This window comes from Cavia porcellus, unplaced genomic scaffold (assembly GCF_034190915.1).
Source record: "Cavia porcellus strain 051 isolate PalLab524CR breed Dunkin Hartley unplaced genomic scaffold, mCavPor4.1 scaffold_30, whole genome shotgun sequence".
NCBI lineage: Eukaryota > Metazoa > Chordata > Mammalia > Rodentia > Caviidae > Cavia > Cavia porcellus.
This window is the reverse complement of record NW_026947513.1, coordinates 27,852,298-27,870,789: the sequence shown is the minus strand read 5'-3', so window position 1 is coordinate 27,870,789 and position 18,492 is coordinate 27,852,298. Positions and strand designations below refer to the sequence as shown.

The 18,492-nt window shown below is 36.5% G+C and overlaps 1 protein-coding gene across 10 annotated transcripts in view; it reads left to right on the top strand.

Annotated features, from left to right (window-relative positions):
* The window catches only part of Fryl (FRY like transcription coactivator), a 245,919-nt gene that overhangs the window by 164,998 nt on the left and 62,429 nt on the right, over positions 1-18,492 (top strand). For all 10 annotated transcript variants that reach the window (XM_063240342.1, XM_063240343.1, XM_063240344.1 and 7 more), the window contains 12 exons: positions 575-682; positions 3,701-3,938; positions 4,847-5,032; positions 5,283-5,369; positions 7,359-7,627; positions 8,044-8,239; positions 8,824-8,948; positions 10,787-10,844; positions 13,387-13,478; positions 15,962-16,134; positions 17,484-17,644; positions 18,136-18,246. In XM_063240342.1, the coding sequence (XP_063096412.1) occupies positions 575-682; positions 3,701-3,938; positions 4,847-5,032; positions 5,283-5,369; positions 7,359-7,627; positions 8,044-8,239; positions 8,824-8,948; positions 10,787-10,844; positions 13,387-13,478; positions 15,962-16,134; positions 17,484-17,644; positions 18,136-18,246 (1,804 nt within the window). The remainder of the gene's footprint in view (positions 1-574; positions 683-3,700; positions 3,939-4,846; positions 5,033-5,282; positions 5,370-7,358; positions 7,628-8,043; positions 8,240-8,823; positions 8,949-10,786; positions 10,845-13,386; positions 13,479-15,961; positions 16,135-17,483; positions 17,645-18,135; positions 18,247-18,492) is intronic.

The window sequence follows — 18,492 nt, the reverse complement described above, 5'->3', positions numbered from 1 at the left end:
AATATGCAATTTTATATTACATATCACAAAACACAGCAAACAGTACCAACAATGACATATGGGACTGTCTCATTTTAAATGTCTTGTTGGCCTTATTAGCATAGTGAAAAAAGTTGCTTAATTTTAGAGGCTCCAAATAATAATCAATATTGAAATATTTAGCATCAATTATTTCTAATATTATATCCCTATTAATACTATTACAGTATTAATCAACATTTAACAATTGTCTACTGGATGTTAAAATATTAAATATTTGAATTATTTTATTAATGTTTGAAATAACTATTATAAATAATTCAAAATATTATCTAACAGTTACTTTGCTTCTTTGCTAATTAACAAAACCCTTTTTTGCTTGCTGGGTTTTTCCCCCTGCATTCTATTTCTTTTGTCTGTTCATAGGATGATAATTATCTACTGGATTTGTGTGCATTATTTTCATATTAAAAACATTAAAGTTGGGGAAGGTAGGATGGGCTCCTACCTTCTGTAACTAGTCTTGCAATTTAATTTCCTTGTCTAGCTTATGTAATGTACTTCTTATTAAGCCCTTTGTGATGTATTTTTTCAGGGGGGAAAGAAAACCCAAAATTGATTTGTTTAGAACTTGTATTGCTGCAATTCCAAGGTTGATTCCTGATGGTATGAGCAGAACTGACCTCATTGAATTGTTAGCAAGGTAAGGAAGTTCCTGGCTATTGTGTTAATTTTGTGTCTTTACTACCCGTTAAATTAATGATAGGATTCTGCTATTATTACACTACAAAGCCAGTAATAAAGACATTTTGAACCCTTTATTTGATGTACTTTGCGTTGTCTTTTATTTTTGTTAATCACATTCTCCCTTCTCATTTTCTTTCCCCTTCTCATTTTTAACTTCTAAATATTTTCTAGGTTTCTCTATAAATCCTGCTTTGTAATTCTTAATCTCTGTCTTTGTTAGAGCTCCTTGGAGTTATATAACGATTACCTCTTAACATACGGCATTGCCCAGGAATGGTGACTCCCAGTGAGGACTTGGCTATCGTATTTACTCCTGTAGTCATTTTTTTTAGCATTTGGGGTGGTGACCCGTCTTGCTTTCACTTTTTCCTCCTATGCAGAGCCTGTAAGCATTCCAGTGTTTAGATCTCTTCCTCTGTTAGACACACCTTTACTCTATACAAGGAATAAATGATGTGACAGTCAAATGTCACTCCTAAAACAGATCCTGGGTTGAGGTGGTAAGAAACTACTCTGTTGATTCTGTTATGGATCCTAACAGCATAGGATAAGGAGGTCAGGAAATTTTTTTTTCCCTATAAAGGACCAGTTAGGAAATACGTTAGGGTTTGCAGGTCACACAGTCTGTCACACGTACTCATCTCTACCCCTGAGGTAGAAAAGCATCCAGAGGTCAGATGTGAAGGCGTGGGCATGCCTGCTTTCCATGGGCATCTGGTTGGATTCAGCCCTAAGCCACAGTGTGTCAGCTTCTGCCCTAGAAAGAAGACTGAAGCACAGTGACTGGAATACATCCAGGGTCCCCCTGGTTGGGCATTCACCACTAAGGGTCCAGTTTCATGCACAGTGAATAAGCGAGGAACCAGTGCTCCAGGGTCCCTCCCTTGAAAACATCTTGAGTTTCACACAGTCCTGTGCCACACCGACCTTACCTGTTGAAGGTTGAGGTTGGAGATAAAATGGTGTCTGTCTCCCTCTTTTATTTGATTGTAACCTCCCGTGGTGATTCAGAGAGGCAGCGGGTTACTTTGAAATGATATCATTAGGTTCCTTCCCTTCCCATTTTGTCCTTAATTTTTGCCCTGAATTAGATTGCAGAGTTGCAAAGTCTTATCAGCATTAGAGATTAGAAACATTAACTATTTCTAACATTTTTTCTCAGGAGAGGCGTCACTGGCCTCTGTTATCCTGGCCCCTCTCTCCCATCAGCCACTGCCCCTGTGTCTATGAGGGGTGATGAACAGAGGCGCGATTTCCCTTGTCCCCCACCAGAGTAAAACTGCTCTTGGGAGTGGCAGGGACAGGCAGCCTAGCACAGCAGCCGTGTCTGATCCCAGAATAACAATGTACTTCTCTGGTTACTTCGCTTTTTTTCCAAACTATGATATTCATTTGCTAATTAATGTACTAGAGTTGAAAGGAAGATCCTGGGGTCTCCTCTCTTTGGTCCTCTTCCCTATCATTTGAAGTTACAGTGTCAGAATCTTCTTTATTTAAAAATAAAGGAGGCAGACAAAGAAGCACTGTAAATGTGTAGATTTGTATGCAGTCTGTAAGTGCCCTTGCCTGTAATTAGCCAGACCACATTGGTATCTCTTCAACACAAGTAGTCAGCCCATGACTGTGTTTCCTGAATCACTCAGATAGGTGTGAGACAGGTACTTATCTCTTCATAGATACAAGGAGTAATATTATGCTTGGAGCCCTGTCACTGTCCTCTCAACATTATGTCCCTTATCCCTCTTCCCAGCTTCCCACATGGTGTAATTGTGCCATAGTTTTAAATGGTCTATTCAGACTATTTCCAACTTTCTGAATTTGTCATTATTGTCAGTCACTGAAATAATCCTCTTTTTTTTTTTTTTTTTAAAATAATCCTCTTTAAGCCAGTTATGGTGGTTCATGCCTGTAATTCCAGCACTCAGGAGGCTGAGGCAGGAGGATCATTGTGAGCTCAAGGCCAGCATAGCGAGACCCTGTCTCAAAAAGACAAAAAAAAAAAAAAATCCTCTTTAGACCCAAATCAGGAACTTCACATTGTAATACATTGGTGACTTCAGTACTTGGTCTTACTTTTTGTTTTTAAATTGTATAAGGAAAATTATATTCAAAATCTGGCACTGTTTTTGATATCTCTAAAAAATAATTCTGAATGGCCTCTTCTGTATAGACTTAAACTTCCCTTAGAGCCTTATGTGTTGCGGTGACCACCTCCTTTTGTCTTTTTTTGCAGTACTGGGGCAGGAACTCAGAGCCTCTGCACTGAGTATTCTCCAGCCCTTTTAGTATTATACATATAAATGTCTATTGTGCGATAGGTCTAACTGACTTGCTAAATTACCTCCACTGAGCTCAGTCTCTTGATCTTGCCACAGTGACCCAGAGTGCTGGAAGAAGAGGGTATTGGGACCACGCCCAGCTGAGTCCTCTAGGCGGATGTTCCTCCTAAATATATGCCCATCCTCATGTAGAAGTATTTCTAGTAAATCAGTTCCATCTTGATTTGTCCTATTTCTTCTTCATAATCAGCCCTCTTATATGTAATTGTAACCTCAGCTGCCTGTGCAAAATGATTGAGATAAGTCATACCCTTTCCTGTGATAGTAAAGGGCTAAGTGTTAACAAGTGGTTAGACACACATTTTTATTGACTGTAGGCTAACAGCATATGGCACTTTAAGGGTTGAAGAGTTTTTAAATCGATTATATCTATATTCCATTCTAACGTATAGCATTTGAATTAAAATCAAGCTTATTCTGAATTATAGAAGAAATACTAATATGAATGTATTCATGTGGAAATTTAAACCAAAGATATAGTCTGGAATAAGGATGAGTATAACATAAAAAAGTGAATATGGTTTTTATGAAATAATTAAAAGAACCAGTTTGTTAATATCTTTGTCCCCAGGTTTTAGAAGCTAAAGCTACAGGAAAGGTTTTGAGGTTTGCTAATGGCGTTTTGTTCTTGTTAGGCTCACAATTCATATGGATGAAGAACTTCGAGCTCTGGCTTTCAATACTCTGCAGGCACTAATGCTTGATTTTCCAGATTGGCGGGAGGACGTCCTTTCAGGATTTGTTTATTTTATTGTTCGTGAAGTGACTGACGTCCATCCCACACTTCTTGATAATGCTGTAAAGATGTTGGTACAACTAATAAACCAGTGGAAACAAGCAGCCCAAATGCATAACAAAAACCAAGACTCACAGGTACCAAGTTTTCGTGTGTTGTCTCTTTGTACATGATTGGTGGTACATGACCAGTATTGACATCCATGTCGGTTTACTTCCTCAAACACTAAAATTATATTAGTCTTATTCACTCCCAGTGTGCTCATAATTCCCTGCACTCAGCTTTCTGATAGTTTATGTAGAGGGTATTGATGTGTCTTAAGTTTTCCAACCTTCCTTTGGTAACAATTCAGTTTTAATGAACATAGAAGGTAGACCTAATTTTTGTTCACATGTAGATAGTTTCCTTTATTTTTAGGTCTTAAACTGAGCACCTTAAAACTGAGGTCATCATCCATTTGGATTATTTGCTTGTTTTATCCAAGGCACCAATTCCATTTATAGTGTCCAGTTGACATTTATAATGTCTGTGTTCTTTAACAATAAAGGTCTTCAAATTGTTGATTTGTGCTACTGTATAAATGATGAAACCTTGGAGTTTTAGAGCTGGACCATCTAAGTCAACCTAGCTTCTCAACCTTTAATGACCACACACATCATTAGGAGGTCCAGTAATCTCTTGTCTGATAAGCTTACAGCTGAGCTGTGTTGCTGTTCCATACTGCAAGATGAAACATACAGTGCAACCCCTTTTTCTTTCCTTGTAGAAACATTAGGTGATGAGTGAGTGTTGGCTCCAAAGTTATAGAGTAGTAAAAAAAGGACAGAAATTGGGTACATAATTCCATTTGTACTGCCAGTGGAATGTCTTTTTTTCTCCATGCATACTGTTATTACATTTTTATAAATTAAATACTATTTAAATTGCTTGAGCCAAAGCAGACCGGGTAGCCATCATTGCCCTGATTTGCTTTATTCTATATTGCAGGGTTGTCTTTCTAATGGCTGTACACACTTTTCTATTTAACTTGTGTTTATTTTTCAAGCATGGTGTAGCTAATGGAGCTTCTCATCCCCCTGCTCTGGAAAGGAGCCCGTACTCCACAGTGTTCCATGTGGTTGAAGGGTTTGCACTTGTCATTCTCTGTAGCAGTCGACCTGCCACTAGGAGACTGGCCGTCAGTGTACTTAGAGAGATACGGGCTCTATTTGCACTTTTGGAAATACCTAAGGTAAGATTTAGGTATGTCATTGAGTTGTCTAATGAAAGTGAGCTTACAACTCATACTATTATCTGTCTTTGTCTTATTTCTATTAATGACATGTAAGTATACCTTACTTTGTAACAAAATCTTTTAGAGAGGATTTCAAACCACCTACTATTGATTCCTTTCATAGATTTGCTTAAACATTTACCTAGCTTTGGCTGCTTTCCTTAAACATTCCTGATTTATTTTTAGATATGTGATGTCTTTTTTATAGGGTGATGATGAATTAGCCATAGATGTGATGGACAGGCTGAGCCCATCCATTCTTGAGAGCTTCATCCATCTCACAGGGGCTGATCAGGTAACTAATGATTTCTTGCTTCTTAGTCTTGTTTTGGGATGTAAAGCAGATATATAGACATGCATACATAAACAAAGTCCCTTAACAGAGGTAATGCCTTAGGAAGTATTTTTGAAAGGTATGAGGGTGCTTTCAAAGTAACAGGTGTTGCTAAGCACGATGGCTCATGCCTGTAATCCCAGCATTCAGGAGGCTAAGGCAGGAGGAACACTGCAAATTCAAGACCACCCTGGGTACCAAGTGAGTCCTTCCTTTCTCTCTTTTTTTTTTTTTTTTTTTGTACTGGGGATTGAACTCAGGACCTTGCACTTGCCAGGCAGGCACTTGTGCCACTAAGCTGTATCTGTAGTTAGTTCTTATTCCTTTAGAAATAACATTTGTGTTTGTCTTTGTAAAACTCTGATCTTTCAAACCTAAGAAGTTTTCTTTAAATTTAATGTTACTGAGAGCACATGTCTGTAATCCCAGCTGTTTGGGAGCCTGAGATATAAGGATTGCAAGTTCATGGCCAGCCTGGACTACATGGTGAGATTCTGTCTCAAAAATTTAAAAAGCGGCTGGGGGATATGGCTCAGGGGTTTGAGTGCCTCTGGGTTTAATTCCAGAGGGAGGAAAAAGTTACTCTGAACTGTTGTTGCTTGCTATCTATTACAGCATATGATATACTTGACATACATGTACTAGCTAAAATTACATAAAAATGTTTAAATTCAAAAGAATAGTTTGTTCTCTTTCCTTCAGTAAGTATTTTTTGTTTGGTTTAGCATATGGGTTTAAGTGCATGGGTTAAATATATAGTTTTCTATGCCAACATCATATGTAATTTGACTTATTCAAATGGAGAGAAACACTTTGTCAGCAAACACATTAGAAACAAAACTTATGCTAACCTTTTGATTCAATTTGAAAAAAAGATTTATATCAAGTTTCCAAGGATGATAGAAAAACAACTGTTGAACTTTTAACATTTGAGATATTTTCGTCCTCATCATGGACAATGTGGACAGGAGGTTTATATGCTTTCTTTGTAACACTTTTATGTAACCCTAAGTCATTCATAAGCAAGGGAGGTAATAAGAACATTTGTAGGGCCAGGAATTTAGTGGTATGAGCACCTTTCTGGCAAGCGTGAGGTTGTGAGTTCAATCCCTGGTACCACCAAAAAAAAAAAAAAAGAAAGAAAGAACATTTTGTAAGCCCTTAGATTTATAAAATTATCTTCTTAAAATGATTAAAAATCTGATGCTGAGCATAGTGGCACATACCTGTGATCCCAGCACTCCAGAAGCTGAGGCACGATGATTGCTGGAAGCTTGAGACCAGCCTGGGCTACATTGTAAGTGCAAGGTCAGCCTACATAGCAAGATCTTGTCTCAAAAATCCTTCCCCCAAGAATAAATAAATAGATAATGAAAATTTGCACCATTTCAAGAATGTTTTTTAGACTATTAACAGGAATTATGCTAATGAAGAGACTAATGGATGACTTGCTTCCTGTGCCTAAAACAGTGCTTACTGAATATCATTTCTGAAGGCAAATCTTACCCTGTTCTATATCAGAGCTCAAATATTACTGAGCAAAATATTTTAGAAAAATGTGCATCTGAAGAAGACCTATGTTCCATTGTGTTCCACTCGTGCACCAGCCAGGGCCCATCACCATGAAAGTTGATGGGGCATCCTTTAGTTCTCCAGCAGCTTTGTGCCAAAGTTTGAAATTCATATATAGTGCTTCTCAACCTTTTGGGATCATAAATCTTTTGAGAATTGTAAAGCTATGGACTCTTTCTCCAGAAACATGCATGTAACACACACAAATCCTTACATACAGTTTCAGGAACTGTCTACTCCTTTTAGCCCACCTCAAACCTCATATTATCCTCAAACTATAGGAGCCCCAGTAGGATTCTTCCAGTTAAAGCAGTTCTTGTGACAAAGCTTTTAAAGTTAATTGAAATGTGCAATAATCAATTTGTTTTCTCCACATAGACTACTTTGCTGTATTGCCCTAGCTCCATAGATTTACAGACGTTGGCAGAATGGAACTCTTCTCCTATCAGCCACCAGTTTGACGTGATTAGTCCATCGCATATATGGATATTTGCACATGTGACCCAAGGCCAAGACCCGTGGATTATAAGTCTCTCTAGTTTTTTAAAGCAAGAAAACCTTCCAAAACACTGCTCTACAGCTGTGAGCTATGCTTGGATGTTTGCATACACAAGGCTGCAGTTGTTGTCCCCGCAGGTTGATGTAAAGTAAGTTATTTTCTCAGTATAAATTTAAAAATGTATGGACTGTGAGCTTTCATATTGTATGCATCAGAAAAGTGGCACCAATCAGAAGTCCCATAAATAATATGCCCCCCTACTGTATTGATAGTCCAAGAGGGAGAAGAAAGATTTAAAGGATGTAGACTTACAAGTCGTTTATTCTTTTCATGGGTTGAATCTCACCAGGTTTTATTAGTTTAAGTAGTAGCATCGTTCTTACTATATGGTGTAAGTCCAACTTCATTTATATCTTATATCGTTCCACAGACATTGAATACACTAACAAAAACTCTGTACCCACCATCCCTCCTTAAATTGATGACAGTTTAGCAGTAGTACTGTAAAAGCTTTTAAGAGCACAGTGTGATTTAAACTTACCTGGCTTTATTGTTTTCCCTTAGTAGCCCCATCAATGCTAAGAAAGTAAATACAACCACGAGCAGCGACTCGTACATTGGCCTGTGGAGAAACTATCTGATTCTTTGCTGCAGTGCAGCGACATCCACGTCATCTTCAACGTCTGCAGGCTCTGTAAGGTGTTCTCCTCCTGAGACCCTGGCGTCCACCCCCGACAGTGGCTACAGCATTGATTCCAAAGTAAGTTTTTGGGTCCACTGTGTCCCTGAATGGTGCTGTGAAACGAGTATTTAAAAAGTTTTTTTCACCCATAATAAGGCAAATATATAAAAAATTCCATTACTGTTTTTGTGAATTCTTAATGTGAATACAAGTAGAGTATTTCATTGGCGAGAAGGGTCCTTGCTCATTAAATTCATCATAATGAACATTTTTAAAGAACATGAGTTCATTCGCTCTTTTTCAGGTTCCTAGAGTTGTCAACACTTTTGAATTCTTAAAAGGAATCATTTACATATTTAAATTTTTTCTAGAATTTCCCTAAATCATGTAGTGATACAATGGACGCATGATAAGAACAGTTACGTAGGTTATGTAGGTTTCGTGATAAGACACAAGGTAGCATGGTGTGGTTGAAGGAAGCTAGAAAAGTTAAGACGGGTATCAGACTTTAACTCTGATTATTACTGTAGACAAATTTTAGTTTACTCATGTTCCTGGATCAGAAGGCTCATCTGTTCATTGTCGTGGACAAAGACTACCAAAATGTCTAATTATGTAGTGGCCACAGTATTAATTATGACTGGAGTACTTTTTTTTCCTAGATTATTGGCATCCCATCGCCTTCATCATTGTTTAAGCACATAGTTCCAATGATGCGCTCCGAGAGCATGGAAATCACAGAATCCCTGGTCCTAGGTCTTGGCAGAACCAACCCAGGAGCTTTTAGGTAATTGTCTTCTTATCTTTTCCCTGCACTAAAATAATAAATAGACTACTTAGGGCTGGACTATTGCTCAGTAGTATAGCACCTGTGTGTCATGTGTAAGGATATGGGTTCAAACTCAGCACCACAAAAAATAAATAAGCCCACAAATCAGAAGGGAAATAAGCAAGATACTTAATGTAAATTAAAATTTGATACAATTTTATAAACCAACAAATAAATATGCTACTTACAGGCTATGGTAGAGTTGAGCAGGTTATTTATTAGGACAGTTGTATACCAGCTCTGACTTTTGCCAGTTAACTAGACAGGTACCAATTAAATCAGTTAATATTTTTGTTTGTTTGTTTTCTCATTTTTATTGAGTGCATTAAGATTTATCCCATTTTCTTCATGTTGGGATTTTTTGTTTTGCTGGTTTTTTTTTTTTTTTTTTTTTTTTTTTTTTTTTGTGGTTGCTGGGGATGAACCAGGGCTTCAGATATGCTCAGTACACACTCAGCTACTGAACTGCGTCCCTTCATACAGAGTTATTATGAAAATTTTAAAATCTATGTATAAATATATCCTAAGAATAATATTATACCATATAAATCTTTAATATTTTCTTATTCAGTTATTTACATAGTGATTCTACTAATGGGTAACATTGCTGTGGTGGATATAATTCCTGTTTTCCTATTTAAGAGAAAAATCTTTCAAAGACTGTTTAACGTATGTATTTTGCATCATTCTTGGTATTTTTATGTTAGTGAAGCATATTCTGCTTGTTTTGTTTTTGATACTAGGCATTGACCGCAGGAACTTCTGCTTGCCAGGCAGGCACTTGTGCCTCTGAGTTACAGCCCCAGCCCCATATTCTTTATTTTCGCCTGTGGTTCTGCTGTTTTGTTTTCTGCTAGGACCTGAATGTATTCTTGAGAGTTTCCTCAGTTGGTATTAGTGATTTTTAATGATTGAGTTCTTCCTCCAGGAAAACATGTATAATAGAACAGGTTAATAAACAAAATACATCTATAGTGTACAGTATCATTCACTATAAATAAAGTTTTAAAAGAATACTTTCATGACAAATATACTGCTGTGCTAATGGGAATAAAAGTTATTTTAGCTTCTTAAAAATAAAGTCCTATAAGTAGAACCAATTTTGAAGCAAATAGTTTGAGTGCCAGGAGTTTTCACTAAATAGTAAAATTGAGTGGATTCTTGTTGAACTTTTAAAATTTTTTAAATCTTATATAAGGAGAATATATTCAATTTGTAGTCAGTGTGAATTAAGAGCAATTTGTCTTTCTCATAAAGTTCGTGCCCTTTGAGCCATTCATTTAATTTGTAAAAACTGGTCTTAAAGGGATAATCAGAGATGAAAAGTGATAAATACAAAAATCATTCACTCAGTATTTTCAATAACAGAAAGTTGGGAAAAACTGAATAATTCAGCAGTAACATGGTTAGGAAAATTATGGTAGCCCACCCTTTAATAGACTTTTATGAATTAATTAATGGCACATGAAAGTAACAACTTGTGTTAAGGAAAAAAAAAGTACTATTTTCTGTGTAATAATATTTCAACTACAGGAAGTACGTACAGGTTGCAGAATGATTAAACAAAAGTATTAATAGTACCAACTTTTATAAATAAGTGGCCTACACCATTTTTTGTAGTTTCAAATGTTCTAGGAAATGATGCATTATTTTGTAGAAAAAAATAAAACAATAAAACTATGTTTAAAATTGTAGGATTAACATTTGTCAGTTTCTATCTTTATAGAAATATTTAATATTTATAAATACCAAATTTGTTTTCATTAGTAACAGAATCATATCATTTTTTCTTCTAGGGAACTAATAGAGGAATTACATCCCATAATTAAAGAAGCACTGGAAAGAAGGCCAGAGGTCAGTGTTTATGTAGTTTTCTATTATCAAACATGTATATGGCAAACCATTTAACTTTTCCACTATAGCCTGTATATTATATCATAACTTAGAAGTTAAAAAAGTAAACGGTTATCTGTACATTGTCACCCTTCTTTTTCTGCTATCGATTCTTCCTCCCACAGAACACACACACAAACTCACTATGTACAACAGGAGAAAAATTCCTATAGTTCAGGTGAGAATAGACAGCGTGATCTATATTAGAGTTGGCACACTTTTTGTGTTGAAAACCAGACATTAAATGTTTTTGTACTATCTCTGTTACAGTCATTCAACTGGCTTTGTGGTGTTAAAGTATTCATATACTACAAAATAACTGGATGTAACTGTTTTCCAATAAAATACTATTTTTTTTTTCTTTTGGTGCTGGGGATTGAACTCGCAACCTCATGTTTGCCAAACAGGCACTTTGCCGCTGAGCTAAACACCCAGCCCAGTAAAAGATTATTTATCATAGCAGGTTTCTCTGGGGCTGCTTTGGCCTGTGTATCATAATTGATAATTCTGGATGTAGACTCTCAAATAAATAGATTTGCACCAGGCTTATGCAACTTTCAAGATCTGTAGGTTTAGTGAGGCAGATGACTATGTGAACTGTAATTACAGCACTTATAATATATGTGAATAAATTGCTGATAAGGGATTATAAATGCTATACAGAAGAAAGCCTGAGACTGTGGCAGAGAAGAAGTTAATGTTGAGGTGAATTACACGTTTTTCTGCATGGTTACACTACAGGAAAAAATGAATGAGTATCAAATTAGATAGCAATATAGGAACTATGTCATGAAAGATTCTTCCTTTTGTTTGATGAAGGAGCTTAGTGGCAGAGCACTTGTCTAACATCTTTTGGCCTCGAGTTTAATCATCAATGCCATTGAGAGAGAGAGAAAGGGAGGGAGGAGACAGGAGGCTGCTATTTTTATCTTTATTCAGTAGACTTTGGTTCCTTAATGCCATTGGTATCTAAACATTATACTGAGATCTTGCTAAAAGTTGTAGCTTCCTGGACCCATTGAATGAGAATCCCTGGGATAGTTCCTAGAAATCCACGTTTGTAAAGTACCTTAGATCCATCGGATAGATTTTTAAAATCACTTCTGTTAATGTTGGGGCCCCCGTGAGGCACTTAAATGAGTGACAGCAGCTGCTATGTTAGAGACTTAAAAACATCATATCTCCTCACTTCCTTCTTTAATTTTACCCTGCAGATTAGGGACATCATCCCCATTATTTCACTGGTTTAAGTTTTGTTTTGGACCCGTCATTCTAGTTACTGTTTGTGATGACTTACAGGGAGGAAATGGGATCAGAGTGAAGGAGAAGCATGTATACTCCTTAATTCCAGGGAGAGCTTATCACACGGAGTCAACGGATGCCTTCAGTCGTGTTGCCGGAATGCAAGTTATGTTTGGGAGTCTGAGATGAGTCTTCCTAGGGAGACAAAATTAAAACAGGCCAATTAAAACTTTGCAGAAATCCTCCAGGACTGTCAGGAAGCCATCTCATGCAAAATAAATTCCTACAAACATTAGAAAGACTGCAAAGAAATAAATTTAATGAATTGGTCATCAGCAAATTAACTGTTTATGAAAGGCAGGAAAGTAGACCATGGACATGAAAGTAAAACATTAGTATGTTTTTAATTACTCTGTTATGAAAATTATCTCAAATAATGAATAGAAAATGATACAGGAGATTTATACCTTATTTCTGAATTGCTTCTTTTAAGATAAAGAATCAAGTTAAAATGTTATATAATTATTATTCTCTTAAATTCTCCTGACCCTAGTAATATAAACATGTTTATTTATTCTATAGTAAGCAAAGAAGCTTTTATTTTCTTTATTTTTTGTTTTTTGCTTTTTCAGTACTGGGGATTTAGCCCAGGACCTTTACACTTAGCTATAGCCCTGACTCTTTTTTACTTTGAAGACAGGCTCTCACTCAGTTGCCAAATTGCCAAAGATCAGCTTAAAATTGTCCTTCTGTCTCAGCGTTTCAGGATATGTTCTTTTATTTATTTTGTCTGTTTGTGTGCGCCAAAATTAATGAAATGGAAAGCTTTTGCATGAGAAAAATCTCTGGAGACTTTAAATCTATTTAGGATTGGTTTCTCTGTCCTGTCATATTTGGTGAAGTCTCTTAGGGATTCTATATAACTCAGTAATAGCAGTTCACTAAGTGCTTCAGTTTCTCTAAAACTGTCAGATTATCAAATCAGTTAAAAGTAACTGTAGAATTTTAGTACCCCTACATTAGAGGTGTCCCTTGTAAGATGTCTGTGATTGTGTTTGGCGGGTAATTTCACACTGTCCACACGCACCTCTCCGAGGTGGTAGCTGGCTGACTGTTCACCATCTACACTGCACAAGCAAAATAACTTTGGTGAGCCTGGAAGCTCTCCCTGCCCTTCACATTGTTATTTCCAAGATACACCAAGTTTTCTGTGCACTTCCCTAAAGGCTTTTTCATGCATGTCTTTGTGTCTTTGGAATAGAATATGAAACGGCGCAGGCGGCGAGACATTTTACGAGTGCAACTGGTACGGATATTTGAACTGCTGGCAGATGCTGGTGTCATTAGTCACAGGTTGGTATTGAATTTAGACATTTCAAACTTTAGAGTGATTACAGAATATAATCTTTTCGCTCAGGAAATGCACAAAAATAAAAATGTATGTAATCGAGAAAAGAAAACTGTGTTACTGCAAATACAATTTGCCAGTCAAAGAGACTTGCGCACTAACCAGTGGTCAAAAATGGATTGAAAAATCCATCATCAGAACTAGATTGCTTTGGGGGAAAATTGGTTAGAATGTTGTTATGAACTCCGCTTCTTCCCAGTATTGGCTCTGCCACTGAGCTACATGCCCAGCCATTAATTTTGAAATTGGGTCTCTCCAGGTTGCACAAGATGGCCTCAATTTGCAGTCCTCTACTTCAGCCTCCCAAGTAGCTGGGATCGCATACCCTATCACACTGGCTTTTTCTATGATTCTGATAATAGTTGGAACCTAGTTTTTTAGGCAAGCAGTAGTCTTTTCTGTACATGCTTATCTATTTCTTACCCCATTCTGAAGATCCATTTCTCCTGGGCTTAAAAAAAAATGACACATTTAAAGGCTATTATAAAATTTGCAAGTTTATTTCAATGAACTGTTGTCTATTGGGAAAAATTACGAAATCTGCAGATGTAATTCATGACTTCGTTTTCTACTATTTACAAATTAAACCATAAAACCTGGAGTTATTGCTAGAGGAAAGGCTGCTTGACCCTAAAACCAGTTCCTTAAGGAAAAATCGATGAGCTGTGTCTTGAAAAATATTTCCTCAGGATGTTCCTTGACCATTGGGTAAAATAGTGGGTCTGACCGTATCCCCCCCAAAAAGGTAACTGAAAAGATCTTGCAAGGAAAAATATGTTGGTAATTGAATGAGTGTACTCCCTGTGCATGGTATTTTACATTAGCGTTTGTCCTAACTTATTCATGTTCCTGCCTCCTTTCTTACTTGCATTAAAAATTTTTGGCAACTGCTTTCAAAACAGAACTTTAATCAAAGAGAATTTTAAAGTGTTAATTCTTTTTTCTGCCCTCCACAAAACACAAAACACTAGCATTTAGAAGAAGTGAATTTGAATTTTCTGTGATTGATATAAAAAACTAACTTTGTACATATCTAAATCTTTTTTTCTTGGTTTCTTCTTGGTGTAAAGTTAGTGAATGAAGCATCTTTAAATGGTACTGTTTTGGGGAACTGCAAAGTGTTGATATACTGAAAATTTAACTGCAAAAACTATACTCTCTTATTGAATAGTAATAATTTTATGTTAAACACAAATGTATTTTTGAGTTGGGGCTTTTAAAAATAAGATATCAGTAGAAAGCTGTCATTGTTACAATCCGTCGCTTTGGTAAAGAAAAAATTTAATTCTGGATGCCAAGAAGTCAGCTACCTTTTCTCTCCCAGTAGGTCCCATGTGCCTGTTGTATATGGTAACTAATCAGTGAATATTTGTTAGAAGAATGAAATGTTTTATCCTGGCACAGGTTGCAGATAGCAAAATTGATCTCCCATCCACTAATAGATCATGACCATGAAGTTTCTAAAGACTCATTTAAGGGAGGTCGTGAATTTACTTGACACGTGCTTTATTGTTGTAGGTGATCTGTTTAATGTATGGTAGTATCACTGTGGATACCTTCCTCATGTTTTTATGGGTCTAGGATGTTTGTAAAAAGCTACACATGACCAGTGAAAATACATTTTAGTTTTTAAAAAGTACTATATAACAAGAAAAGCTGACCTTAACGCATGGAAATGTAAAAGCTTTTAATTTATGTGGCACTTACTGTTTACAAGGGCATTTCATAGGTTACTCCTATGAACACACGGAGATAGGTGCTAACCATGTTCCTAATGGTCGCTAGAATAAGGCAGGAACACAGATTTTCTCCTGGCTAGTCAGTGATGCCCAGCATATTTCTCTTGACTGAAAGAGACTATAATAGCAGAAATTCACACACATGTAAAAAGGTGTGCAAAGCAACTCTTTAACCCTTGGAGTTGAATCCTCTTTGTGTTTTTATCCTTGATAATGCCTGTTCCAGAAGGTTGCTGGCTTTGGTGTCTAAAGGACGGTTGGTTGTACCAAAGACATGGTATGAGGAAGTCTAATCGCTATGAAACCAGCAGAACTAACCTGTCCTTTGTCCACCTTTCTGCACTGGCTGTCCTTCTCCCATAAGCTTTTGTGCCTCCTTATTTTTAAACTGCATATTTTCACAGAGAGGAAGAAACATTTAGCGCTCATAATAGTCAATTAATGTTAGATATGGAATTAGATGATATAAATTGAAATAGCAGTTCCTTGATTAAGAAGCACTTTCTATTTCCATATTTAACTAAGGCAAACATGCCCCTTTAATTTTCATATATTAGGTTGTATACTGCTGTGACTATGCAAAGTTTAATATGTATTATTCTGATTTTAATTACTAGGGTTTTGTTTTGATATAAGTAATAATTTAAAGTTACATTTTCTTGATCATTTATTTTCTTCAATATTTCCAGTGCAAGTGGTGGCCTTGACAATGAAACACATTTCCTCAATAACACTTTACTGGAATATGTAGACCTCACCCGGCAACTCCTGGAAGCGGAAAATGAAAAGGACTCTGATACACTGAAGGATATACGATGCCATTTCAGTGCCTTAGTGGCGAATATCATCCAGAATGTTCCAGGTATTGCTTTCATGTAGTCCTCCTTGAGATACTATAGCTGAAAAGGAATTTGTGAACATACTGGAAAAAATGTCAGCGTAAGAGATTGTTTTATATTAAAATGAGTGTCAGTGATTAGAAACAAAAAGTCAACCCAGCGTATTTTTAGCGATAGTTAAGATACTGACACAAAATCTGAAGCAATCGGGTAGGATGAATGGGACAGATTTGTTCCAGATACCGTGAGCACAGAGCATGATGTTCCAAATGATAATTGAAAATAAAATTAACAAGATCCTTTTGAATAGTGGAAGATGAATGTAGGCCATTGCTGTGCACTATCACAGGGATTCAGAGTCGTAAATGGATTAATTTAACAGCTGTGTCCCTGTTACTGAGCAGGCATGTGCTACAAAAAGTGATACACAGAAGTGCATTTCAAAAAGTCAAAGTCTTTGTAAGACATAAAGTTGTGACTATGAGCCTGGTGTATACAGCATAGAGCAAAATGTTTCCTCTGAAAAAATACTCAGGGTTGTTTTGTTACTTTAAATAGTTTGTTTTTGAAAGAGTATGGGCTGTATTTTATCACAAGGTCCTTAAACACATAATTAGGTATGCTAACGTGCAGTGCAGGAGACCTATTTAAATCTTTGGAAGCAAAGTGATGCTATTTAAGAGTGTTTTTTCCTCTCTGTTTTTCTGTTCACAAGCTCATTAATATAAAGATGTGATTTGTCTTTTTCCTTTGCACTTATCCACAACTTACTTTTGCTTGTTGAGACACTGTTGAATTTCTTCCACATCCCTTGCTGCAGAGAGCCTGCAGGATAGGGCCTCAGAGTGTGCACGGTTTTTTAAAGCCCTCAGGCGAGAGCCTGAGGTGCCTTTAGCAGTTGGCAGAATAGATTTGGACACCAGGCCTCTACCCTACTTCAAACAGATCAACTCCTGTTTTATCTGTTTCATAAGCCAAGATGCCTTTGCTTTTATAAAGCTGGTTTTCCTGCTGGGAAAAAAAAAAACATTTAAAAACATCATTTATTTAGTCCAAAGCCCTTACCAGGGACCTGCGATCTTGAGGTGTGCTTGCTGAGTTTACCATGCAGCCAGTGGCAGCCTGTGGAGAAACAGTGTCCTGACTCAGCCTCTGGGCCACCTCCCTGCACCATTTCCTCTCCCTTGACACTGTTTCTGCCCTTTGCATACATGTGAATGACTTATTACCGTGGAGAGTTTATGTGGATTCAAATAAAAACGTTGACTCCCTTTTTTAAAAAATAATTTTATATATTCAGAAACGTAAGTTGGTGTGCACATTAATGTAAAAAGAAATGGAAATAAGTTGCGCATCTACATTTTATTTACAGTGCACCAGAGAAGAAGCATTTTCCCGCAGCAGAGCCTTCGTCACAGTCTGTTCATGCTCTTCAGTCACTGGGCAGGACCTTTTAGCATCATGTTTACGCCTTTGGACCGATACAGTGATAGGAATATGCAAATCAATAGGCATCAGTACTGTGCATTAAAGGTATTTCCTTAGAATCCCAGTTCCTTTTAATTAGTATCTGATACCAGCTATTAAAGGGCATAAGGATTTCTTCAGAGTACCCGAGAGTATTAAAATGTTTGTCTGCTGTAATGAAACGCTTGCACCATAACTTTAAGTACATAAAGTGCGTTGCAAAGAGTTCCAGAATCTATCAAAATTTGCTCACCTTTTTCTTCAGAGAACTGAAGATTGACTCCAAGGAATAACTATTCCTTTACACTTAAGTTTTTGGTGCTTTAATCTGCTCTTGCTGACTGTTTTGACTTCCTGTCTAATTTTGTATGATGGTATTTACTTATAATAAATTTTTCACCTTAAAAGTTACAGTTAATATTTCCTTTGTAAAGAAAACAAATAAGAATATTGTGGCTAGGAAAACTTGAGTAAGAATATCTTGCCTCTTCTCATTAAGCAGCCAGCATTCAAACTCTTAAATTTTTTAAGTGTAATTCTGATATTATTGTTTGAAGGCTATGTCTGCTGTACTGTGTTGTGGCCCTGTTGCAGATAATGTGGGACTGTCATCAGATGGCTATTTGTACAAATGGTTGGATAACATTTTGGACTCTCTGGACAAAAAGGTAATTATGACAGTTTGCTTAAAATTTCATGATAAATTGTCATTGCATTATTCAGAGTTACTATATGGCCTATTGAAAAGAAGTTCTCTTTTTTTAAGATAAGACAGAGTTACATGCAAAAAGCCAATTACATAAATAGAATCCTATAACCTAAGAAAGTTCTAATTACTTACTACTTATTGGAATAATTTTCATTTTTCTTCTATATTAGAGGATTTATAAGCTAATATAATAGGGTTCTGAGTC